At 40.2% G+C, this 26,830-nt stretch overlaps 1 protein-coding gene across 2 annotated transcripts in view; it reads left to right on the forward strand.

Moving 5' to 3' along the window:
• The window catches only part of bmp6 (bone morphogenetic protein 6), a 70,484-nt gene that overhangs the window by 19,636 nt on the left and 24,018 nt on the right, over positions 1-26,830 (forward strand). For both annotated transcript variants that reach the window (XM_057824187.1, XM_057824186.1), the window contains one exon: positions 22,369-22,561. In XM_057824187.1, the coding sequence (XP_057680170.1) occupies positions 22,369-22,561 (193 nt within the window). The remainder of the gene's footprint in view (positions 1-22,368; positions 22,562-26,830) is intronic.

Raw genomic sequence — 26,830 nt, forward strand, 5'->3', positions numbered from 1 at the left:
TAGCGAGGCTATAGTGTGAGAATCAAGTGGCGATCAGCAAGCAATATCTCTGTAGCTTTCTTCGGGATCACCCGTGCTTAAATGCCGTGTTGATGAGCCTGCATTGAGTGCAGGTGCGACGTCAGGAACGCCCCCCACAATGACCTCTGTAACAAAACATAATCTAACCAGCAGCAGAACGTGACAATAATTATGCGGATGGTGGAATAAAGAACCTCAACGAACATCCAAACAAGTTCAAGCTGTCCCGCAGTCCGAGGGTACAACAGTGTCAACCCATACTATCCGTCAGCGTCTGAATGAAACAGGACTCTATGGTAGGAAACCCAGGAAGACCCCACTTATGACCCCGAGACATAAAAAAGCCAGGCTGGAGTTTGCCAAAACTTACCTGAGAAAGCCAAAAAACGTTTTGGAAGAATGTTCTTTGGTCAGATGAGACAAAGTAGAGCTTTTTGGGAAAAGGCATCAACATAGAGTTTACAGGAAAAAAGAGGCCTTCAAAGAAAACACGGTCCCCACAGTCAAACATGGCGGAGGTTCCCTGATGTTTTGGGGTTGCTTTGCTGCCTCTGGCACTGGACTGCTTGACTGTGTCCATGGCATTATGAAGTCTGAAGACTAACAACAAATTTTGCAGCATAATGTAGAAAGCTGGGTCTCTCTCAGAGGTCATGGGTCTTCCAGCAGGCCAATGACCCAAAACACCAGTCCAGACCTGAATCCTATAGAACGCCTGTGGAGAGATCTGAAAATGGCACCCTTCAAATCTCAGAGACCTGGATCAGTTGGCCGAAGAAGAATGGTCTAAAATTCCAGCAGAGCATTATAATGAACTTATTGATGGATACCGGAAGCGGTTGTTTGCAGTCATTTTGTTTAAAGGTTGTGCGACCAAGTATAAGGCTGAGGGTGCCAATACTTATGTCCGGCCCATTTTTGGAGTCTTGTGTGAAATGATAATGATTAGATTTTTTTCCCATTCTGTTTTGTGTTTTTTCATTGCAACCAAAATAAATGAAGATATTACTACCAAGGCATTTGTAATTGCAATCATTTTCTGGGAGAAATTGAGCATTATCTGACAGGGGTGCCAATACTTTTGGCCAGCAGTGAACATGCGCAAAAAAAAAAAAAAAAAACCTAAGTAAAAGTACAAGTATTGCAGAAAACATGTGACTCAAGTAACAGTAAAAATTAACCAGAAAACAAAAATTTACAAGTAAAAGGTAAAAGTGTTTTCTCCTGATGCAAAAATGTAATATACGTATACGGGTAGTCCCTGGGCTATGAACGAGTTCCATTCGTACGCTGGCGACGTAAACCGAATTTCCGCGTAAGCCGGAATAAACCCCATAAGTACCTCAAATAACTATACAAAAAGTCCAAAGTATTGCAGTTTGTTTAATGATGGAGGATACACTGCCCTCTGGTGGCAGTGTTGGGTCTGGCTGGACTGTTGCCTTTTGACTGATGTGCAGACTGTCGTCTGACATGGATAAAGGACAGCTGTGCTCTAGTTTGGCCCACATAAGGCTGTAAGTTGTTTCAGCTAATATATGTTTGGGTATGCATTTGTAATTAAGTTTACAGCTACAGTTTGTGGAGTTAGTTGCATCAAATATTTTAACTAGGGCTGTCCAAATTATCGCGTTAACGGGCGGTAATTAATTTTTTAAATTAATCACGTTAAAATATTTGACGCAATTAACGCACGTGCCCCGCTCAAACAGATTAAAATGACAGCACAGTGCAATGCAAACTTGTTACTTGTGTTTTTTGGAGTTTTGCTGCCCTCTGCTGGCGCGTGGGTGCGACTGATTTTATGGGCGTAAGCAAATGAGCATTGTGTAATTATTGACATCAACAATGGCGGGCTACTAGTTTATTTTTTGATTGAAAATTTTACAAATTTTGTTAAAAACGAAAACAGTAAGAGGGGTTTTAATTTTTAAAATTTCTATAACTTGTAGTTCTTAAAAGATAAATGTTAGTACAAGTCTTTCTATCCATGGATCGCTTTAACAGAATGTTAATAATGTTAATGCCATCTTGTTGATTTATTGTTATAATAATATGTTGTATGTATATATCCGTCTTATCTTTCCATTCCAACAATAATTTACAGAAAAATATGGCATATTTTATAGATGGTTTGAATTGCGATTAATTACGATTAATTAATTTTTAAGCTGTAATTAACTCGATTAAAAATTTTAATCGTTTGACAGCCCTAATTTTAACGTGATTATTTGAAAAAATTAATTACCGCCCATTAACGCGATAATTTTGACAGCCCTAGTAATATTATTTTGAAGTAAAGCTACTTGACTTAAGTAAAATCTTTAGCTACTGTATCTGTTGTATGAAGTGTCAGGCAAGTACAGTCCTTTGCTCTGTCATCACTAAACTGCATTCCATGCAAGTTGATAACCAGATGACTGAGATCAGGGCACACGTCTACTGTCACAACATGTGTGGCTTAACGTCCGCACCTCTTGACAGTCGGTGGATAATGTGCTGTAATTGCACCTTTGCTAGGCCTTTGCCACCAGATAGATATCTAAGCTTTGGCCTCTTGCGCCGTTGTGCTATCAACACCACGCGTTTTTGGTCTCCAGTTCGTCTCCTGGCCATGAAGATGTCATACCTGTATGTCAGTAGGGAGAAGCGATTTCATCTCATCCGTCATCGTTACTCAAGAATAAGGGATGCGGGAAGATGCTTGTCTAAGTACATTAACTATTAACTTGAGAAAAAGATGCTAAATATCTCTGTCCACTAAGCCTGCACAATATATCGTTTGAACATCGCCATCGCAATGTGCGCATGCGCAATAGTCACATCGCTGGACGTGCAATTTTTTTTTCTTTTTTTCAACATTTAAACTTTTGTTTTACTTCATGAACGCAGCAAGTGTGGAGATCCTGGATTAAACTGAGTTATACAAATTAAGGCCGATGGCGCCATTTTTCAGAGCATCGCAATTTAAAAACAACATACAGTCATGTTTTTCTGCTTCAAGCTCATACAGTAGGAGTGGGAACCTCTTGGTACCTCACGATACGATACAATTTGTGATACATAGCTCACGATAACAATGATCTGACGATACTGCGATACAACGATTATCGATACATGGCTCAGGAAACCATTCCAGGATATTCCACAAATAACTAATAAACAGAAAAACAAGCTTCTGATGTGAGTTGGAACGAGTTTATCACTAGTAGACGTCCAGTCCATTTGAACTGGGAATGTTCAAATGTTCCCTCCCACTTCAAACGGATTGAATGTCTATTAGAGGTTAGATTTTGTGCCCGAACCCGAACCGACATTCAGGTCGGGTCGGGCCCACATTTTAAGCATTCACGTTCGGGTCAGTTCGGGTCGGGCCGCCATGCCGGACTAATAAATTATTTAAAAAAAAAAAAAAAAAAAAAAAAAATTTGGAGAGCAGGCTCTCTGTATTGCGCTTCTGCTTGTGCATGTGCACGAACGCCGTGGCGCCGGCCGCTTTTTCATTTCCTTGTCAGAGAGGCGCGTCCATGTGAGAACAATATTCCACACACTCAGAAATATGTTTAACAAACTTTCCCAGCGTTATTTCGTTGTGTGAATGCTTTGATAATTCTCAAAAAATATGTAGATTATTTAAACATTAAGAAAACTTGCGTTTTTTTCTGCCAACTCGAAGAAATGACAATAAATTGCTGCTGCTGCGTTTTTTTCCGCGTCACTCCAAAAAAAAAAAAAAAAAATGGAGAGCAGGCTCTCTGTATTGCGCTTTTGCTTGTGCGTGTGCACGAACGCCGTGGCGCCGGCCGCTTTTTAATTTCCTTGTCAGAGAGGCGCGTCCATGTGAGAACAATATCCCACACACTCAGAAATATGTTTAACAAACTTTCCCAGCGTTATTTCGTTGTGTGAATGATTTGATAATTCTCAGAAAAATATGTAGATTATTTAAACATTAAGAAAACTTGCGTTTTTTTCTGCCAACTCGAAGAAATGAAAATAAATTGCTGCTGCTGCGTTTTTTCCGCGTCACTCAAAAAAAAAAAAAAAAATCGGGTTTTTCGGGCTCGGGCCTGCAAATCTAGTTAAGTGATCGAGCTCGGGCCGGGTCGGGCCTCAATACCAGCGGGCCGTGTTGGGTCGGGCTGGATTTTTTAGGCCCGAACTAGGCTCTAATGTCTATGGCCATCAGTGGCAGCCAACGCCAGGCAATGAGGTAATTTTGGGCCATTTAAGGTGATTTACCTGTTGATTTTCAGTTACCTCCTGTTGATTTTGGGGTATTTTTTGGGTGACTTCCCTTTTATTTTGAGTTACAGAACAGGAAGTGACCTGGGAATCACCCCAATGAATAGGCAGTGACTCAAACTCAACAGGAAATGACCCGTAAATGCCCTAAAATGAACAGCAAATGACCTGTAAATGCTCTGAAAATCGGACAGAATGACTTTGAATGCTCTGGTTTTGAATGAACGAATGTTCCCAGTCTAAACGAATTGGGCGTCGAGCACCGTCAGTGCAGACTTAGAGTTACTGAGAAACTATTATGGTGGAAGATTTTGGTAGCAACTTGTTGAATCCTTTTTAATTTCAAAAAAAAATTTTTTTTGACATTGACACCTTTTTAAAACGATATCCCGATTCTTGTTAGGAGCATATCGATAACCTTTTGGGATCCGAAGTATCACGATATATCACCATTTTGATATTTTGTCACACCCCTTTCATACAACACCACAGTGTATCACTCTCTCTCCTGCTAGGCAGCGCGACCAAACAGTGCAGCTATCCCGAACGGAGCTATTCAAGTTATTTGGTGAAAATTTTCTCGTTTTAATATCGCAATATAATATCGCAAACTCCCCAAAAATCGCAATGATAGTTTTTTCCAATATCGTTCAGGCCTACTGTCCACTACATTTAATTAATAACTTTTGAACAAAAATGTACTTCTATGAGTAGTTTTATCACGCCATACATTTTACTTGAGTAGATTTGTGTAGAAGAAGAAACCCGGCTTTTTCTCCACCAGTTTGACAATATTTCAAGTGTCACCAATTCTGCCCTTTTTGGTAATTGGCGGTGTTTTCAACTCCTGGCCGTACTGAAGAGTGAACCGGCGATTCACTTGGCTCGTTGTCGTCGGTTCGTCCGATTTCCTCCTCAGGAAGGCGGCGGCGTGATTAAAACAGGGGTCCCCAACCTTTTTTGCACCACGGACCGGTGTTATTTGGGTCTTTTTTTCACGGACTGGCGTTCTGACAAATTTTGCAACCCATCAAAAATTGCAACGATGCAGTTCTGCGCATGCGCGTAACGTTAAACATAGCCGCAAAATCCGCAAATGCAGCGATTCCAAAGTAAACACTCCACAAACTTTCTTGAAAGAAAGGAATATTAACTTACGTTTGATCATGGAAGGACTTGTAGAAAAGTTCTCCTCAGATACATCCTGCCATGTAAGCTGCACACAACAACTGCACACCGCTCTCACCATTAATGACTTCTCCTTGTCGTTAAACATTAATCAAGAAGCCCGCTTCACAAAGATACGACGTTGGAAATTGTAGCAAGGTGTTCAATGCTCTTGTAGCGATGTCAGGATATTCCAGAATGACTTTAATCCAGAACCTCGGTAGAGTTGTTGTCTCAAATGTACGTTTAATAAGGTTGCCGTCATTTGCGATCTCTACAAGTTGATCTTCCTGTTGCACAGACATGCTCGAATCACTCGGTTTATTCACAAACGGGTCACGAATCCACTCCTTCGCAGTTCGTGGGTCTTCGAGGTTGTAGGCTCGTCAGGTGCCATTTTCGCCGTAAAAATGTGCTTTTCGCCGTAAAAATATCTCCAAAGACGTCTATTTTTCAGTTATCTTCACTCGTGTGGGGGCTAATTATAATCCGGGAACAAATGTGCTGCGCCCGCAGCCTAGTAATACGTTATTATCGAGGAAAAGCGCACATAGATATATTATATACACAAACAAGATGTACTGCTAGCAGTCCAATCAATGGATTTCTATGACGACATTGTAATCTATCCCGTAGTATTATATCTAGAGTAGACAGGGATATTGGTGTGTTAAGCAGGGGCACAGGGTTAATTTGGCCAGAATGCGGTCGTTATTAAATTATTATTTCTGTGCGGCCCGGTAGCAAATGCCGGTCCGTGGCCCGGCAAATGGGGACCCCTGCATTAAAACACCGAGAGGCGTCGCATGGCTCTTTATGGATACTTTTATTGACCAAAACAAAAACGTGGGGGATGCAGCAACTGAACTCCACGCTACCCGCGCACATTCCCAACTCACCGATCTCGCTCCCTCTCTCTCACCTGCCCACTTTCTTCCTCTTTGCTCAATCTGACAATGCCGGTCACATTGAAATAACGGCGGCCCCCTTGGGGGTGCCAGTAACAACCGCTTGCATCGCGAGCGCCCGCCATTCTAAACTTTATCCGCATGTATTTTTTTTTCAACCCGTCATTACCCGTCGACGGTATGTTTTGCCCGTGGACGCATTTACGTCATCGATGACGTCGACAACATCGACTAGTCGGGACAGCTCTAATACCATGTGTGAAACCGGTAGAGCCACTGTGCTGGCAAAAAAAAAGTCAAATCTAATATGTAGAATAAAGAGGAAAAATGTGAAAGGATTACCCCAAAGTAGCGGAATAAGAGTCGCGTTTCTTCTTCACAAATCTACTCAAGTAAAAGTAAAAAGTATGGTGTGCTAGCAATGCTTTTAGAAGTATTATTCTTTCCAAAAGTGACTCAAGTTTACTACCCACCTCCGAAAAGCAGTAAACAGATCTGCTATGGTAATGTATTACTGCCGTCTACTTTTGGGCAGCAGGTGTTTATGTGTGTGAGTGTCTGTGAGTGTGTATACATATGTCTGGACTCTGCCGGAGTGCTCCCAGATTTGGAGGAGGAAGCTGGTGTCAGGGCCAGGAGATGGATTTCTCCCGTGGGAGCTGATAAATAAGGAAAAATATCTTTGAAAAAGGGGAAAGCAGCTGTTTCCAAATGGAGAACTCCAAGTATCAATGGCTTTGCATTCCATAACCGCGAGGTAGAGGAACTATTTTCTGTCTCTTTGAACACCTCATTTTCTTCCCCATTTGCTGCAATCCTCTCATGTAACATCACCCCTCCGTCTGCCTTTCCCCCGCCACTTTCTCTGTCATAAGGGGAGCCGAGTCTCTGTTGTGAAGTGACCACAGCCACTAAGACGCAGATTCACTGATAAATCGGTCAATAACGTATCAGCCCGACCAACTGCTTTTCGCACACAGGCACCGGATACCTTTAACACTAGAAGTCCCAGAGAATTCTGGTACTCCTACTAGTCCCAAACAATGGCCGATATGGCCTCACCCCCGGAAAACCCAGAGGTGGCAAAAATGATGAGTGCTTTTGAATTGGCAAGATGTTGTCGGACAGACAACAGCCATTCATATGGAAATTCACAACTAGACATACATTAACTTCAGACACAATGACCACAATCCATATTCCATGGCCCTGATTCAGTCCTTCTAAACTATGTACACAATTCCTGCTTTACACTCAAATTGCTGTTCTAAAACGCTTTTTTTTCTTCTTCAAAACAACACATTTGGGCCATTCTTTCTGTCTTTATGTGTGGAGTATAGGAGAAGTGAATTAAAAACTGTGTAAAAAGTGTCAAACTTCATAAATAAATGTAATTAAATAAATGTAGCTTGACGTGAAAACTGACACAAACTATCACATGAGTCACGGAGGAGAGTCCAAATCGGCCATTGCTAGGGAATATTAGGAGTGTTTGTCTTGGGGAAGGCCAAGTCGGCCTCTGCTGGGTTTTCTAGTGTTAAAACACATTATGGGAACTTGTAGCAAAAAACTCTTATTTGCTAATAGGACGTCCACCATGTCTACACTATAGTGGCGTGGAAATGTGAGCTCTGTCCAAACATGATCACTCAATCGCTGTCAATGGCAGTGAATGACAGGGTTTATGCGGGTCATTTAAAAGCATTAAAAGTAGGGCTGTCAAACGATTAAAATTTTTAATCGAGTTAATCAAAGCTAAACAATTAATTACTCGTAATTAATTGCAATTCAAACCATCTATAAAATATGCCATATTTTTCTGTATATTATTGTTGGAATGGAAAGATAAGACACAACACGGATATATACATTCAACATACTGTACATAAGTACTGTATTTGTTTATTATAACAATGAATCAACAAGATGGCATTAACATTATTAACATTCTGTTAAAGCGATCCATGGATAGAAAGACTTGTAGTTCTTAAAAGATAAATGTTAGTACAAGTTATAGAAATTTTATATCAAAACCCCTCTTAATGTTTTCGTTTTAATAAAATTTGTAAAATGTTCAAACAAAAAATAAACTGGTAGCTCGCCATTGTTGATGTCAATAATTACACAATGTTCATGGATGGTGCTGAAACCTATAAAATCAGTCGCACCCAAGCGCCAGCAGAGGGTGACAAAACACAAAAAAAACACAAGTAACAAATGGACATGACACTGTCATTTTAATCTGTTTGAGCAGGGCATGTGCGTTAATTGCGTCAAATATTTTAACGTGATTAATTTAAAAAATTAATTACCGCCCGTTAACGCGATAATTTTGACAGCCCTAGTTAAAATATTTGATGCAACTAACTCCACAAACTGTAGCTGTAAACTTAATTACAAATGCATACCCAAATATTTTAATGTGATTAATTACAAAAATTAATTACCGCCCGTTAACGCGATAATTATTACAGCCCTGATTAAAAATCAAACAATGTGATTTTCTGCTTTTTTTCTCCACATTCTGTCTCTCATGGTTTACCAATGTTGACAATTACAGGCCTCTCTAATCTTTTCAAGCAGGAGAACTTGCACAATTGGTGGGTGACTAAATACTTATTTGCCCCACTGTAGATGAATGCTAGAAGAGACCACTTCTTGGTCCCCACATCTTACTCTTGAATAAAATGGAGGTATTTTAATACATTCAAAAATGGCACAAATTAGGTGACAAGTTTTCCCATTTAAACAAGTTACATCTTGAGACATTCCTCAGATTGAGATCCTTCAGAATTCCATGTTGGTAAAGACTTGTATCGGTGTATCTTTGGAATTTCTAGCCCGCCCGGGTGTGTTAAAAACGCCTGTGAACCGTTGAACCTACTACTTGACAGCGTGACCTCGTGTGTCGCGTCAACTCCATCCATTATGGTCACCACCCCCACCGCTAGCAACAATCGAGAGGCTCTCCAGGGTAATGGAGCTGAGGATGGTGTTGGAGAATCGCGTAATCATGGCAAACATTCCATCTGTCGCATTCTCAAGACTCTGAGCGGCCCAGGGAGATTTAGTTCCATAATAAGTGGACAGAGGCAAAATTGGTCCAAGCGGATGCTTACTTTGGTGCACTGTTGTTTGTTTATGATGGCGGATTTATGCTGACTGTATTTATTATATGTTAGTTTTGAGGTTTTATTCACTGGACAGGTAGAGTCTGAATCTACTTTGAGGTCAAATAAATGCCAAGAAAAGAATGTTTATGTGCGCATGACTCACTGTCAAGGGAACTAATTTCACCACTTGGCAATAAATACTGCTTTTCATTAATCAGTTTAAAGTAGGTGTTGATATTATTAGTGGTCCTTTAGATGCCATAAATTCGAAGCGCTGTGAAACTATAGAAGGCCTAGATATTAGGTCAGTTATAGTAGCATTTTAGTATTTGCATTCTTTCAGTGGTGGATGAAGTACTCACTTTTTTTTACTTAAGTAAAAGTACAGATACAGGGGCAAAAAAATACTTAAAGTAACTGGGGCTGAAGCTATCGAATATTTTAGTAATGGAGTTCCATCCATTAATCGGATAAAACATGTTTTTTTTAGGTAAAGAGCAATTATAAATATACATGAGAAAACAAGACAATTCATATAATATTGAACCATTTTTAGATAATCAAAGTCTTTATTTAAGATGTACCATAGACTTTATAATGTATTGACTGGACACGGGGCGCGGGGCTGATAAATAGAGGGCCTGCATTGTTGGCGATGATGTCAAAGCTGACCGAGTGGAATCGCAGACAAAGACCTTCTTTCGTTGAAAATTCTTGTGAATAAATGCTTAAATTCCTGAATTCTTTATAGGTATGGACTTAAAACAGTCTCGATTCTTGGTTAAAAGCGAAAAAAAAACATGCAGTTAGCATTTTTTTTTACATGTCGAAGTACAATGCTAGTCTATTAGTAAATATAGATAGCGGCCACCTTATGTAAACAGAGGTTTTCCGATGAAAATTCTTGTGAATAAATGCTTAAATCCCTGAATTCTTTATAGATATGGATGTAAAACAGTCTAGATTCTTGGTTAAAAGCAAAAAAAAAATCTGCAGTTAGCATTTATTTTATGTAAATGTGTCGAAAGTACAATGCTAATTGGTTAGTAAATGTAGCATGCGCCCACCTTATGTAAACAGGTTTTCCGGTGAAAATTTTTGTTAATAAATGCTTAAATCCCTGAATTCTTTATAGAAATGGACGTAAAACAGTCTCGATTCTTGGTTAAAAGCAAAAAAACATGCAGTTAGCATTTATTTTACGTAAATATGTCGAAGTACGATGCTAGTCTGTTACTTAATGAGGCGGCCGCCATGTGTAATCAGAGCTTTTCTGGTGAAAATTCTTGTGAATAAATGTTTAAATGCCTGAATTCTTGATAGGTATGGACGTAAAACAGTCTCGATTCTTGGTTAAAAGCAAAAAAACGTGCAGTTAGCATTTATTTTACGTAAATATGTCGAAATACGATGCTAGTCTGTTAGTAAATGTAGCTGGCGGCCGCCTTATGTAAACAGGGTTTCCGGTGAAAATTCTTGTGAATAAATGCTTAAATCCCCAAATTCTTTATAGATATGGACAAAAAACAGTTTTGATTTTTGAATAAAAGCAACAACAACAAAAAAACATCCAGTTAGAATTTATTTTACTCATCCCGGCTTACCTGGTCAGCGTGCCACATAGCCGTAGGGGGAATGAAAGGCAGCGCCAAATATTTTTTACTCATGTGAAAGCTACTGAAGTTCCATCCATTGCAGCCATGAAACTAGCTAAGGAGCCGCATGCGGCTCCCGAGCCGTGGGTTGGCCAGGCCAGTTTTAGCTTCTCGGCGTCGCCAATGTTGCAGGATGTATTGATCAAACCCCACGATGTGGGAACAATATTATATTTCACCATTGTTTCTCCGTGCCTCTCTGTCAATCCACTGCATGTTTGACTACCAGAATTCCAGCACATCTTCATACTGAAAGCTGAAAAGGACACGCCTGAAACAACAAGTGGCACTGCGCAGTAAGAAAAAAGGCCTCTCAGTGTGAACGGCGAAGCGATTGACCCTCCCGAAACGCCGCGGCCTCATTTTCGACCTCGCCGCTGCCGACAAATTTACGAGCCCTCCGCTGACCCCCTCGCTCGGCTTTCCAAACACAATATCGACAGGAAAACAGTCGTAGGCACATCGGACAGTTGGGAGGAAGGGATAGGATGAGAAAAGGGGAGAGAAAATTTCCATTTAGCGAGAAGAATTTTCGCAGATTTTAGCCTACAAATATATGTATTTTCATTTGTTTTCAATTAAAAAAACAATCCTTTACATCAAATCTTCCACACCTTTTCAGCTCAACAAGGGCGTAGGTTTGCGTTGGGACGGTAGGGACACAACACTAGCAACTTTTCAGGATGCTCAAATTGTCCCCACCAACTTTTAAGCAACTTTATATGCCTGATATAATGACTTCAGTTATACACAGTGGGGCAAATAAGTATCTAGTCAACCACTAATTGTGCAAGTTCTCCCACATGAAAATATTAGAGAGGCCTGTAATTGTCAACATCGGTAAACGTCCTCCATGAGAAACAGAATGTGGAAAAAAAAAACAAAATCATATTGTTTGATTTTTAAAGAATTTATTTGCAAATCATGGTGGAAAATAAGTATTTGGTCTATACCAAACGTTCATCTCAATACTTTGTTATGTACCCTGTGTTGGCAATAACGGAGGCCAAACGTTTTCTGTAAGTATTCACAAGCTTTTCACACACTGTTGCTGGTATTTTGGCCCATTCCTCCATGCAGATCCCCTCTAGAGCAGTGATGTTTTGGGGCTGTCGTTTGGCAACACGGACTTTCAACTCCCTCCTCACCCCGTGGCGTCAAAATTATAACAAGAACGGGACCTAGTGAATGACCTACAGAGAGCTGGGACCACAGTAACAAAGGCTACTATCAGTAACACAATGCGCCGCCAGGGACTCAAATCCTGCACTGCCAGACGTGTCCCCCTGCTGAAGAAAGTAAATGTCCAGGCCCGTCTGCGGTTCGCTAGAGAGCATTTGGATGATCCAGAAGAGGACTGGGAGAATGTGTTATAGTCAGATGAAACCAAAATAGAACTTTTTGGTAGAAACACAGGTTCTCGTGTTTGGAGGAGAAAGAATACTGAATTGCATCCGAAGAACACCATACCCACTGTGAAGCATGTAGGTGGAAACATCATGATTTGGGGCTGTTTTTCTGCAAAGGGACCAGGACGACTGATCTGTGTAAAGGAAAGAATGAATGGGGCCATGTATTGAGAGATTTTGAGTGAAAATCTCCTTCCATCAGCAAGGGCATTGAGATGAGACGTGGCTGGGTCTTTCAGCATGACAATGATCCCAAACACAAAGCCAGGGCAACAAAGGAGTGGCTTGGTAAGAAGCATTTCAAAGCCTAGCCAGTCTCCAGGTCTCAACCCCATAGAAAATCTGCGAAGGGAGTTGAAAGTCCGTGTTGCCCAACGACAGCCCCAAAACATCACTGCTCTAGAGGAGATCTGCATGGAGGAATGGGCCAAAATACCAGCAACAGTGTATGAAAAACTTGTGAAAACGTTTGGCCTCCGTTATTGCCAACAAAGGGTACATAGCAAAGTATTTAGATGAACTTTTGGTATTGACTAAATACTTATTTTCCACCATGATTTGCAAATAAATTCTTTAAAACTCAAACAATGTGATTTTCTGTTTTTTTTTCCCACATTGTCTCTCATGGTTGAGGTTTAACCATGTTGACAATTACAGGCCTCTCTAATATTTTCAAATGGGAGAACTTGCACAATTAGTGGTTGACTAAATACTAATTTGCCCCACTGTACATACTCGCGCAGTATAATGAACACAAAGGTGGGGGGGGTGCGAGTGCACGCTGCGTGTATCTTGGCCATAAAAGTGGCGAAAACTAAGCACTTCACACTGACTCATGTGGATGTACTTACAGTCGTTCACGGACGCACACATTTTAACAAGTGGCCGTCCTCTGCTTGAAATGCGAACCTTAAGCCTATTCTCGCTCCCAGAATACACAGCGCTAATACTAATATTTTCAAGTGGGAGAACCTGCACAATTAGTGGTTGACTAAATACTTATTTGCCCCACTGTAGGTCAATTAGATCATCCTCCCATATGTTGTAAGGATAAAATTGACCCTACCATTATTAAGTGAACTATATTCATTATGTTCAAACTTACTCCTTTTTACTAGCTGAATGTGCCGGTCAATTTCCCCCCCCTCAAACGTACGTTTCATTTGCTGATGGCTTGACCCACCCGACACACACACGCATGCTCACACTCACACTCCCCCAAAATATCAAAAAACATGCCGCCTCCTCCACGCCCTTCGAAGAGGAGGGATATTGGAAGTTTTTTTTTCGGCCAGCAGCAGCCACTGTAAGTAATTTAAAAAGACGCTAATGTTGTGGAGGTGGGGAACACACCACTAATTTTGCTACTGAAAGTCCGACCTGCATCAGAGTTAGCATAACATTAAACTGTGTAAACTTGCTAACCTGCAAAACTTGAGTAGGAAGCTGCTTAGAGAGAAGTATTAAAATATCCTAATGATTCAACAGGAACGATGGAAACATCGAAGCTGCTTTTTTATTTAGTTATTTATAAGACAGTGCAAAAACATTAACCATATTAAAGGGAGTAATTATTTCTCTCAACAATACAATAAAATTTACACAGGTGGAATCAATTCCACATTTTCTGGAAACAAAGTGTCTTTAGAAATTAGACTTCTTTTAACCAATATACTTTGTTTTCACAGATTTATGTACTATTTTGCATGTTTGTAGTGTTATCGCTGTACTTAATTATGGTTTTACACGTTCTACATACGAAATACACGTTAGCAAATTAACTAATTAGCTTAGCGCTCAGCGCTAACTGTTAACATCTCAAAAACAACAACAGTAAAGGCTAAACAGTACAAGAGGGTTCGTGTACTCACCTCTCATAGAGCCTACCCACCGACGTCATAAAACCACGTGCTCGCTGTATGGTTCCGCCCACTTGTCCGTCATTTTGTCTCTCTATTAGCATTGGTTTCAATTGATCGAAGAATTTAAAATGCATTTCATGGAAGACCCGGTGCTTTCTGATGCCGTAAACTCACTGGGTGTGTTGCATAAAAGGCGTTATGTGGAAAAGCTTCGTTCTATACAGTCGCCAGATCCATATTTGATGCCTAAATCGATGATTTTTGACCGGCTGCCTTCACCGTCTCTGCCTGACCCTGATATTTACAACTATCTTGTCCACACAAAATCAGCCTATTCTCACAAAAGTTTGAAAAACTTTAAGAGCTTGGAGGCTTATAAATGCTACGTTGCTGGTTGGGTGAAACAGGTCCTCGTACACGAAAATTCGGCAGGAATCTTGTGCTCGGAAGGTGAGTTACGAAATTTTCAATTCAAAATCTTTTGTTCTTGCTAACATCCACTGTCAAGTCTAATGTATTTCATGTCATTTGTCAATGGAGCTAGGGCTTTTAATGTTTATATGGTTTAGCGATAGCACTCACTACATACATACGTGTATGTTGTCGGCGATTAGCCTAGCAATGATCTTAATTGTGGTTGTCAGCCCAAAACCCTCTAAATATATATTAAATGCATCTTACCAGATATAAAATGACTACTACATAATCTGTGGTAATCGTTTGGAGCCCAGTTTTCTCGTCGAATTGCAGTAGCCCATCTCGCTCTCTTCTCTCCGGGTCTCTCGGAATCCGGTAGAACTTCAAGTCTCTCAGTCTTCTCCGTCTATCTTCTCTGTTATTGCAACCGACCGCCACACACGCCTTCACCATTTTGATTATTAATGTTAACGAGCAGAAAAACACGCCGTAAATAGGAGGAATGTACGTAGCCGTAACAGGTCAACACGATGTGTTGCTGGACAAGTGGGCGGCACCAGTCAGGAGAGCGGAGTTGTGACGTCACGTGGGTAGGGTCTATAGACGCACACGGGTCTTTGTATCACACTCAGGACATTTTTCAATTGACATGACTTGAAACTAAATCTGGACATCTGAAAGACATGAAGCAACGAACTATCTCTCTTCTCCTCTCGCTCTAAAAAATAACTCGCGCACAGAAGGGCGACCGCCAGGTCCCTGCCTGTCTCATACACAAATTTATTTTCCAGTCCTTTAAAAAGGAATAAATCTCCCACTCAGTAACTGGCAGCGCCCATCATAACGTTGTGCGTGCGTCCGTTAAAGGTGTCCGGGCGGCAGACATGTCTTGAATTTCGTTTCGCTACGAGTGGCTGTCATAAAGTTACGATGGAAAATCATCGTTTTTGAACCTTTATGAATCGTAATCGTTCGACGTGTCGAATTGCGATGCATCTAATAATTGATTTTTTTTTTAACTCCCGAAGATGGCAGCAACAGTTGGCCACTGAAGGTTACATATGGCCCCTTCTTGGCCCACGTTTCAGAAAACTCCTAGAACCGCCTCTGCTCTCCTTAAACACACAAACTCATTTTATGCACAGGCAAATGGGCCAAAGGAGGATCGCAGCTGCGCAGGACATGTTATAAAATGGATCGTTAAGCTGTATTACAAAAACAAATGTAAACATGGACCAATACTGAAAATGCCAAAAGAAAATGTTTTGCACTTCTGTAAAAAATTAAAAATGCATGTTCCTGCCAGAGTCGAGAACAGGGGAGAAAATGTCTTCAAGACACTATTTGTAATATCTTTTTCTCTAGTGAAAGTCTGTGCTAAAAATGAAGAGCCAAAACCTAATAGATCATCCGCTGGACGTAAAGGGGTCCGTCATTTCAAAATCTTGTTGATGAGCCATTGAATCTTTCGCAGCGTGTGGAACTGGGTGTTTACAGTTATAAAGCACTGCAAAGAAAATATCATAGGTACAGTGCTGGCCAAAAGTATTGGCACCCCTGCAATTCTGCCAGATAATGCTCAATTTCTCCCAGAAAATGATTGCAATTAATTACAAATGCTTTGGTAGAAATATCTTCATTTGTTTTGCTTGCAATGAAAAAACACAAAAGAGAATGAAAAAAAAAAGAAATCATTATCATTTTACACAAAACTCCAAAAATGGACCGGACAAAAGTATGGGCACCCTCAGCCTAATACTTGGTAAAAACACTTGGGAAAACATTCTCCCAAAACGTTTTTGGCTTTCTCTGGTAAGGTTTGGCAAACTCCAGCCTGGCCTTTTTATGTCTCTGGGTCAGAAGTGGGGTCTTCCTGGGTATCCTACCATAGAATTCCTTTCATTCAGACGCCGACGGATAGTATGGGTCGACACTGTTGTACCCTCGGACTGCGGGACAGCTTGAACTTGTTTGGATGTTAGTCGAGGTTCTTTATACACCATCGGCACAATCTTTCGTTGAAATCTCGCCTCATTTTTCCTCTCCGTCCACATCTAGGGAGGTTAGCCACAGTACCATGGGCTTTACACTTATGGATGACACTGCGCACGGTAGGCACAGGAACATTCAGATCTTTGGAGATGGACTTGTCTCCTTGAGATTGCCTATGCATCCTCACAAATTTGCTTCTCAAGTCCTCAGACAGATCTTTGGTCTTCTTTCTTTTCCCCATGCTCAATGGATAGGACAAAGGTTGAGTCAACTTTAATCCATTTTAACTGCAAGTGTGATTTAGTTATTGCCACCACCTGTCATGTACCACAGGTAAGTAACAGGTGTTGTTAATTGCACAAATTAGAGGAGCATCACATGATTTTTCAAAGGGTGCCAATTAGTGCTGCAACGATTAATAGATTAACTCGAGTATTCGATTAGTAAAAAAAATATTCGAATTAAAAAATTTTTTGCTTCGAGTATTTTATGGTTGATTTTGAAAGTGTTTGCATTTTGTTTTATTGATTAGGGTGGATACACAGCCCAAAGGTCTGCCTCATTTCACATAGCTGAATCCAGCTGCTCCCTGTTAAGACCAACATAAGCTAAGTTTTAGTTAGAAAGAATGTTTTGCCTGAACCATTTGTAAAGGGCATTGTAAAAAAAAAAAAAAAAAAAAAAAATTAGCATTTTATAGCATTTAAGCTAGCGGACTTGTGTTATTCAAGTTAGCAAATTGTTCTTTTGTTGTACTTGGATCCTTATTCAATATTTTTTCTATACCGTTTGAGGTTCAGCTCAGGTATTTACATTTTTTATGTTCCTTATCTGATTACTCGATTAGTCGAACTAACTAGTTCATCAATTAATCGACTACTAAAATAATCAATAGCTGCAGCCCTAGTGCCAATACTTTTGTCCGGCCCATTTTTGGAGTTTTGTGTAAAATGATAATGAGTTCTTTTTTGTTTTTCATTCTCTTTTGTGTTTTTTTTTCATTGCAAGCAAAATAAATGAAGATATTACTACACAAGCATTTGTAATTGCAATCATTTTCTGGGGGAAATTGAGCATTATCTGACAGAATTGCATGGGTGCCAATACTTTTGGTCAGCACTATAAATGGAGTCAAAATATAAGAGGGGGAAAGTGAAGCTTCTCATTGGAGAGTAAATTCCTGCACATACGGCGTGATGAATGGTAGCGGCGGGCCATAATCAGTTGTTCCGCTAGGGTTATCAGCTCTGTTCGATCGGGAGTGTTACACTTCAGCTCACATCTTACTCCTCTGTCTTACGCCGCTATCACTCCAAGCTGGAATGTCCGAGAGAAGACGGGATGGCGAGAAGGAAAATACAACCCGATCAAAACTGGCATCTTGTTAAGTCGGAGAGTTATGGCGTGAGAGGGCCAGATAGCATCAGGGTGGGTGGGAATGAATTGTGTTTGTGGGACAGCGGTGACTTTGTTTTAGAAATGGAATGTTGGCCAACTATTTAATCGACAAATTACAATTTTGTGATAAAACAGCATGGAAATCATTCCTGGAGGGTGTGATTTATCCAGACTAGGCATTGATATTCCTCATAAACAGAGATGGGTAGTAATGCATTTACTCAGAGGTGAAAGTGGGCCAGAACGGTCAGGAACGTAGTTCCGGTATAAGATTCAGGGCCGGAACGCCATTCCGGTACAAGGTGCTTTGATTCCCAAAAATATGATGGCATCTGTCAAAACGCTATGTCAAAAAAAAAAAAAAAAAAAAAATGCTAAGCTGCCACACATGCATTTCATCTCCGAGAAGAAAACAATCTACCAAGATCAGATTTACATCCACAAGTGTTAACAACAAGCATAATAAAGTGCTTGTGTAGCGTAATCCGTTTCCACCGATATTTATTATTTATTTTATTCCACGGACGGCATGGAGGTTTCCCCAGCTGCTGCAGTTATCTGAGTCTGACGAAGATGAGTCACGTCAATGCGAAAGCACGCAGCAAAGAAAAACGCCTGGACTCATTTATCCGTTCAATTGGCTGACATACTGACATGTGATCAGCAGAGATAGTTAGCTCTGATTGGGTTAAATGTGCATGTTTTCTGGAACAGCCCAAAAAAAAGTTGTTAAATGGATGTGACAAAAAAAGGGCTATGCAACAGAAAATGGATCAAATCTTTAAGAGCAAGGAAAGAGTTGAGGAGGCTTATTTATCATATTTAGTTTTATGTGCTCTGATGGGGAGGTTCAGAACATCTTAGCTGTCAATGTGCACTTTGGATTCATGTTTGTTCATTAATGTTAGGCTACTTATTCATTTCCTTATGATTTAAAAAAGTCTATGTTTACGCAATTTTCAAAATATATTCCATTTCACTCTGCATAATATGTCATTTGTACTTATTTTTCTGAATGTATTTTACCTATATCTTTATGATTTAAAAAAAGCAAAGAAAGCAAAAGTAAATGTTTACATTAACTTCAATTTTAAGATACATCCTATGTTATTAAGTAGTTAAAATTGAGATTTGGCATTGAGGATGTGAGGAAATGAGGGAAAATAAAAAATAGGAGATGGAGGTTGGGGTTATTGCTGTTTTTGTTCATTTTTATTTTGCAAATTATTGAAAAAAATACAATTTTGAATGAAAATCAGTTTTTGTATGTATTATAGAAATAACTGGCAAAAGTTTTCTTTGCATTTCACTAGTTTTAGGATATTTGACACCCCCCCAAAATAAATAAATAAATAAACAAAATTTCTGGCTCTGTGGCGATCTTCACGTTGGGGAGTTCCGGCAAGAAATTCTAGCCACTTTCACCCCTGCATTTACTTGATTCACTTTTGGCGAAAAAAATATTTCTATGAGTAGTTTTACCTTGATACACTTTTTACTTTTACTGGATTAGATTTGTAAAGAAGACTCGGCTAGTTTCACCAATAATCAGAGGTGGGTAAAGTTGCCAAATATTTTACTCAAGTAAGAGTGGCGTTTCGTCATTAACTCAAGTAAAAGTAGTCATCCAAAAAAATGTACTCAAGTACAGTGGTATGAAAAAGTATCTGAAACTTTTGGAATTTCTCACATTTCAGCATAAAATCACCATCAAATGTGATCTGATCTTTGTCAAAATCATACCGATGAAAAAAAAACAGTGTCTGCTTTAACTAAAACCACCCAAACATTTATAGGTTTTCATATTTTAATGAGGATAGTATGCAAACAATGACAGAAGGGGAAAATAAGTAAGTGAACCATCACATTTAATATTCCTTGACCCCCCACCCCACCCTTGGCAGCAATAACTTCAATCAGACGCTTCCTGTAGCTGTCCAGATCAGTCTGGCACATCGATCAGGACTAATCTTGGCCCATTCTTCTCTACAAAACTGCTGTAGTTCAGCCAGATTCCTGGGATGTCTGGCATGAATCGCTGTCTTTAGGTCATGTCACAGCATCTCAATGGGGTTCAAGTCTGGACTTTGACTTGGCCACTCCAGAATGTGTATTTTGTTCTTCTAAAACCATTCTGAAGTTGATTTGCTTCTGTGTTTTGGATCATTGCCTTGTTGCAGCATCCGTCCTCTTTTTAGCTTCAACTGTCTGAAAGACGGCCTCAGGTTTTCCTGCAAAACTTCATGATAAACTTTTGAATTCATTCTTCCATTAATGATTGCAAGTTGTCCAGGCCCTGAGGTAACAAAACAGCCCCAAATCATGATTCTCCCTCCACCATGCTTCACGGTGGGGATGAGGTGTTGATGTTGGTGAGCTGTTCCATTTCTCCTCCACACATGACGTTCTGTGTTACTCCTAAACAATTCAACTTTAGTTTCATCAGTCCACAAAAATAGTTTGCCAAAACTTCTGTGGAGTGTCCAAGTGCCTTTTTGCCAACATTAAACAATGTTTTTTTAGACAGCAGTGGCTTTCTCAGTGGAGTCCTCCCATGAACACCATTCAAGCAATAGTGCCAAACTCTCTCCATTTGTAGACAACTTCTCTGACTGTCGGTTGATGAACATCCAGGCTTTTAGAGATGGTTTTGTATCCTTTCCTAGCTTTATACAAATCAACAATCCTTGATCGCAGGTCTTCAGACAGCTCTTTTGACCAAGCCATGATGCACATCAGACGATGCTTCTCATCAAGACAATTCTTACCAGGTGTGTGTTTTATAGTGGGCAGGGCAGTTTTAAACCACTCATCAATGATTGGGCACACACCTGACGTAAAATGTTTGGTAAAAAATGGTTTCAATTGCTCTTTAAGTCTCCTTAGGCAGAGGGTTCACTTACTTATTTCCCCCCCTTTTGTAATTGTTTGCATGCTATCCTCATTAAAATATGAAAAACTATAAATGTTTGGGTGGTTTTAGTTAAAGCAGACACTGTTTTTACGTCCGTGTGATTTTGACAAAGATCAGATCACATTTGATGGTGATTTAATGCAGAAATGTGAGAAATTCCAAAAGGTTCAGATACTTTTTCATACAAGTAAAAAAGTATTTGGAGAAAAGAATACTCAAATCATGAGTAACATTGTAGGTAACTGCTTAAGATGTTTTGTTATTATTATTTTTTTAAATAAACCATTGTTTTTTTTTTCCACAGCACAAAGTTATCTATATGAACCAGTATTATTATACTGTACTATAACTTATTGCATAACCACATTAAGCCAAAGAAATACCGTATTGGTCCGAATACTGTATAAGACAGTGTTTTTTTGCGTATAAATAAGACTGAAAAAGTGGGGGTTGTCTTATATTTGCGGTCTAGACATTACACCCGACGCTAGATGACGCCAGATATCATTGAAGCGACGCTCTTTCATGACAAATCTCAGCTACTCTCAAGTTTAACCTTGCATTTTTTTATTGCAATGTTTTTCCTTATTCAGATTTGTTTCAAAACTACAGTTACAGTTAGACTTCACTTTGATGGTTAATGCAGTTATTGCAATTTTGTTATTTTATCACAATATTGGTTTATTTACATTTCAAAAATCAGAAGCCATTCATTTACGAATGGGATTGCACTTAAGTTTACATATTTAAATGTTCAGATATTAAGATTTGAACGAGGCAAAATAACATGCTTTTTCCTCTCAAATATATTGTTATAATCATGTTTCAGATGTACTGTAATTATTTTCCGTATAAAAATTAATTTGGGGTTCAAAAAGTCTTTTTTTCAAACTTGAATCTTGAAAAAGAGGGGGTCGTCTTATAATCAGGGCCATCTTATATTCGGGCCAATACGCCGATTATATTAAGTGTGTTAGAGTAATACAAACAGTGAAAGATACTATTCCCTTCACATCGTTACTCATAACCTGAGTATACGAATACTTTATTATTTGTACTTGAGTATGTATTTTTGAATGACTAGTAATGTTTATTTTAAAGTAATGCTACTCTTACTGAGTCAAAACTTTAGCTACTCTATCCACCACACCTAAGTTACAGGTCATCATCGACTCTAATGAGGATGGCCGGTATAGCGTGTACAATCGAAGGTGTTTTGTTGACTTTTTTGACTCGATTCCATCTTTGTGTGTTCCCCATCCCACAGTGGATCACGACCGGGAGCTCTCTATTCAACGGCAGCACCACAAAGAGTATATGTTCAACCTGTCGCAGATCCCGGCGGGCGAGGCCGTCACCGCCGCCGAGTTCCGCCTCTACAAAGAGTGTGTGAACCGAGCTTTCCACAACGACACCTTCCTACTCAGAGTCTACCAAGTGGTCAAGGGACACCCAGACAGGTAGGGCACTGTGTCGTATGTAAGGGGAGAAGGTTTTCTCTCTCTCACTCGGGCCATGTTTACAATGTGAAATCAAGCAAAGCCTCGTCTTACTGAAATAGCACCACTTCAAAATCCTCCGATTCCCCCAAACACGCAGAACTGATACATGACAAACATTTACATTACATCTACAGCACTACATAAACATCCACAGAGATTTTGGAGTAATATTTGTGTTTGATCAGGCCTGCCCAGTGAAAGCTACTGCCGACTTGCTGAGAGGGGTTACGTTATACACTCAACGGTCACGTTAGGAGCTGTTTCGGCCGACGACACCGGCAGCTTGTCGCACATCACCCCGCCGGGAGAGCACTATACTCGGTTTATTGCCCTCTTCAAGTGCCCGGTGTTCTGTCAAATTTTCAACCATCACAAATTTGTGTTAAAAATGGCCGCGAATGCAGCGATTACAAAGTAAACACTACAAACTTTCTTTAAATTAAGGACTATTTACTTATGTTTCATCATGGATGGGCAGATAGAAAAGATCTCCTAAGACTAGGGCTGTGAAAAGTATCGCGTTAACGGGCGGTAATTAATTTTTTGAATTAATCACGTTAAAATATTTGACGCAATTAACGCACATGCCCCGCTCAAACAGATTAAAATGACAGCACAGTGCAATGTCCACTTGTTACTTTTGTTTTTTGAGTTTTGTCGCCCTCTGCTGGGGCTTGGGTGCGACTGATTTTATGGGCTTCAGCACCCATGAGCATTGTGTAATTATTGACATCAACAATGGCGGGCTACTAGTTTATTTTTTTGGTTGAAATTTTTTTACAAATTTTATTAAAACGAAAACATTAAGAGGGGGTTTTAATATAAAATTTCTATAACTTGTACTAACATTTATCTTTTAAGAAGTACAAGTCTTTCTATCCATGGATCGCTTTAACAGAATGTTAATAATGTTAATGCCATCTTGTTGATTTATTGTTATAATAACAAATACAGTACTTATGTACCGTATGTTGAATGTATATATCCGTCTTGTGTCGTATCTTTCCATTCCAACAATAATTTACAGAAAAATATGGCATATTTTATAGATGGTTTAAATTGCGATTAATTACGCTTAGTTAATTTTTAAGCTGTAATTAACTCGATTAAAAATTTTAATCGTTTGACAGCCCTACCTATGACACATTCTGTCTGTCATGTTAAGCTCCGCAAAACTACACGCCGCTCTTTGTTTACATTGTCGCTGTGTAGTAAAGTATTATTTTTCATTATATTCGAGTTGACCATGTGGCAGCTACGTGTTCCTCTGACGTCGGACGGTTTTTCCGGCGGTACTCTCCAGGCACTTCCCCAGTTTGAAACGCAGTGCAGGGACGCTAACCACTGCGCCAATAAAGCTCGAGCCAACGCCGCAGCCGTCAACGTCCCTACTTGAAGGCATCGGAGGGAAGGTTTTTCCACGCACCGCCTCACACACGCAGACCTGCGTATACCCGTCACACGTAGTAACAGGGGAACGAGCTGTAAATGCTCTCAGCCGGGCGGGTTGTCGATCGGCGAAGACCATCGACAACCCCGCCGCCGTGTGTTATGATCCTGGGTAGTTTGTGAGATTTTTCGCTTCGAATAAGACTGAAACAGCACTCGGTTCGGCTTAGCATGTCGGCTAGCTTTCGCTCCGCCTGGTTTGTTTACGCTCTCCAAAGCCGGGGCAGGGAAATGACAAAAATCTCTGATGGCATAAAATATCGTTCGGGAGGTGCGAAAGTGAAGGTGAAGTCGACATTTTTGACCATCATGTAGTAATTTTGTCATGTCGTATTGAATAAATACATTTTTAGTATTTCATATTTCATTTAGCACGACTCTTATTTGTCATGACCATACCATTTATATAGATATGGGGAACAAATAGTTCGATAAAAAGAATATCCTGTAAAAATATTGGAGAGACTGAAACAATTGCATTTTGCGGCTCTCTTCGTTGCATTCTCCTCGTTCTGAATAATTCCCCCTCAATGGAATGAATTCTAAATCAGATAAAACCATGACCCTGCCGACGTCATCTTCCTGTTGGGGACGCAAGAGCCCTATAATGGTAGGCGTGGCTAAACGATGATTCTAATTGACATAATAATGACATGTAAGACTTTTTTATCCTGTCGTACGCACTTGAGGAGGGTTCACTTACTTATTTTTCCCCCTTCTGTCATTGTTTGCATACTATCTTCATTAAAATGTGAAAACCTATAAATGTTTAGGTGGTTTTAGTTAAGGCAGACACTGTTTTTAAATCTGTGTGATTTTGACAAAATTCAGATCACATTTGATGGAGATTTTATGCAGAAATGTAAGAAATTCCTAAAGGTTCGGATACTTTTTCATACCACTGTAAGTATTATCGTACAAAAGACCAAGACCAAAATTAAAAGGTCTGTCAAAAACAACACTAATTCCAACTCACTAAATGATCGATGAATTGATTACTTAAATAATCGATAGTTACAGCCCCAGTCATGAAAAATGATGGTGAAATACGTCCCACTTAAATGGAGTCTTCAGACTGCTTCACGAAAAAAACAGCAGAGGCGTAAGGAAGAAGACGAGCGTTTAAGTGATAAGAGGGCCTGTCCTCCCACTGTGCCATTAGCGTAGTAATAACATGGCGTGGGGTCAGACGGGCCTCGCCTATCCGAACGACATCAAAAGCCTCGCAATCATCCAGGTGTTCCGAGAATGCCCCTGCAGTCATGCGTGGGGAGCACCTCTTCGTTGCTCATTAAGAGCGTGACGGATTTTATACGAGCTCCCGTGACTCCCCGCCGGGCTCGGTTTCTCGCAGTTGGCACCGACGCAGCCGTAGTCCGGCCGCCCGGAGCGACACGAGGGGAGGGTTCGTGGGAGCAGAGGTGTAGCAAGGGGCCCCAGGCAACAAGCAACATTCGAGCGTGTGCAAGTAAGGGGGACAGTTGGATTTGGAGCAATAGCATATTTAATAAAAGTCTAATCACGCTAGCATGCTGCAATAGTGTTAGCAAACGCTAACAAACTAGTTACAACAAGTCAAGGCAGTTAATTGGTTTAGTTTTCCACGCCTCTCTCCCCTAACACACCTGAATCAAATGATTATGTCATCAGCAACCTCTCCAGAAGCCTGATAATGATCCTGATTATTTTGATTCAGGTGTGTTGGAGGAGGGAGACATGAAAAAAACACGACAGGAAAAGTGGCACCGAGGTCCGGATTTAGTGAACCCTGGTTTAGGACATAAATTACTACTACTACTACTAGTCTGCAGTGCTTCTACTACATTGGGACATAAAACTACAGTAACATAGTACACTCACCGCTGTCTTGCTTCATTTTCTCCTCTTCTGCTTATTTTTTTTTCTTTTTTACTTCCAGAAGGATAACTTCTCTTCATTTTGCCAATTAAAAAAAGGCCAGATCGCCGGCCACTCTCTCTCTGAGTCACGTGACACACATACAGTGGGGCAAATAAGTATTTAGTCAACCACTAATTGTGCAAGTTCTCCCACTTGAAAATATTAGAGAGGCCTGTAATTGTCAACATGGGTAAACCTCAACCATGAGAGACAGAATGTGAAAAAAAAACCTCAGAAAATCACATTGTTTGATTTTTAAAGAATTTATTTGCAAATCATGGTGGAAAATAAGTATTTGGTCTATACCAAAAGTTCATCTCAATACTTTGTTATGTACCCTTTGTTGGCAATAACGGAGGCCAAATGTTTTCTGTAACTCTTCACACACGGTTGCTGGTATTTTGGCCCATTCCTCCATGCAGATCTCCTCTAGAGCAGTGATGTTTTGGGGCTGTCGTTGGGCAACACGGACTTTCAACTCCCTCCTCACCCCGTGGCGTAAAAATATTAACAAGAACGGTGAGCAAAAATCCCAGAACCACATAGGGGGACCTAGTGAATGACCTACAGACAGTTGGGACCAGAGTAACAAAGGCTACTATCAGTAACACAATGCGCCGCCAGGGACTCAAATCCTGCACTGCCAGACGTGTCCCCCTGCTGAAGAAAGTACACGTCCAGGCCCGTGTGCGGTTCGCTAGAGAGCATTTGGATGATCCAGATGATCCATTTTTCTTATATATAGTATTCGACGAGGAATACGATAGACCCATTAATAGACTTTTTTGGAAAAAATCACCATTTTCTCTAAGTAGTCACATGAATAATGAGGTGACCTGTGAAAATCAACGTAAAACAACTCGGCAAGGACTTTCCAGA

Source organism: Corythoichthys intestinalis, chromosome 20, assembly GCF_030265065.1.
Source record: "Corythoichthys intestinalis isolate RoL2023-P3 chromosome 20, ASM3026506v1, whole genome shotgun sequence".
NCBI classification, from domain to species: Eukaryota; Metazoa; Chordata; class Actinopteri; order Syngnathiformes; family Syngnathidae; genus Corythoichthys; species Corythoichthys intestinalis.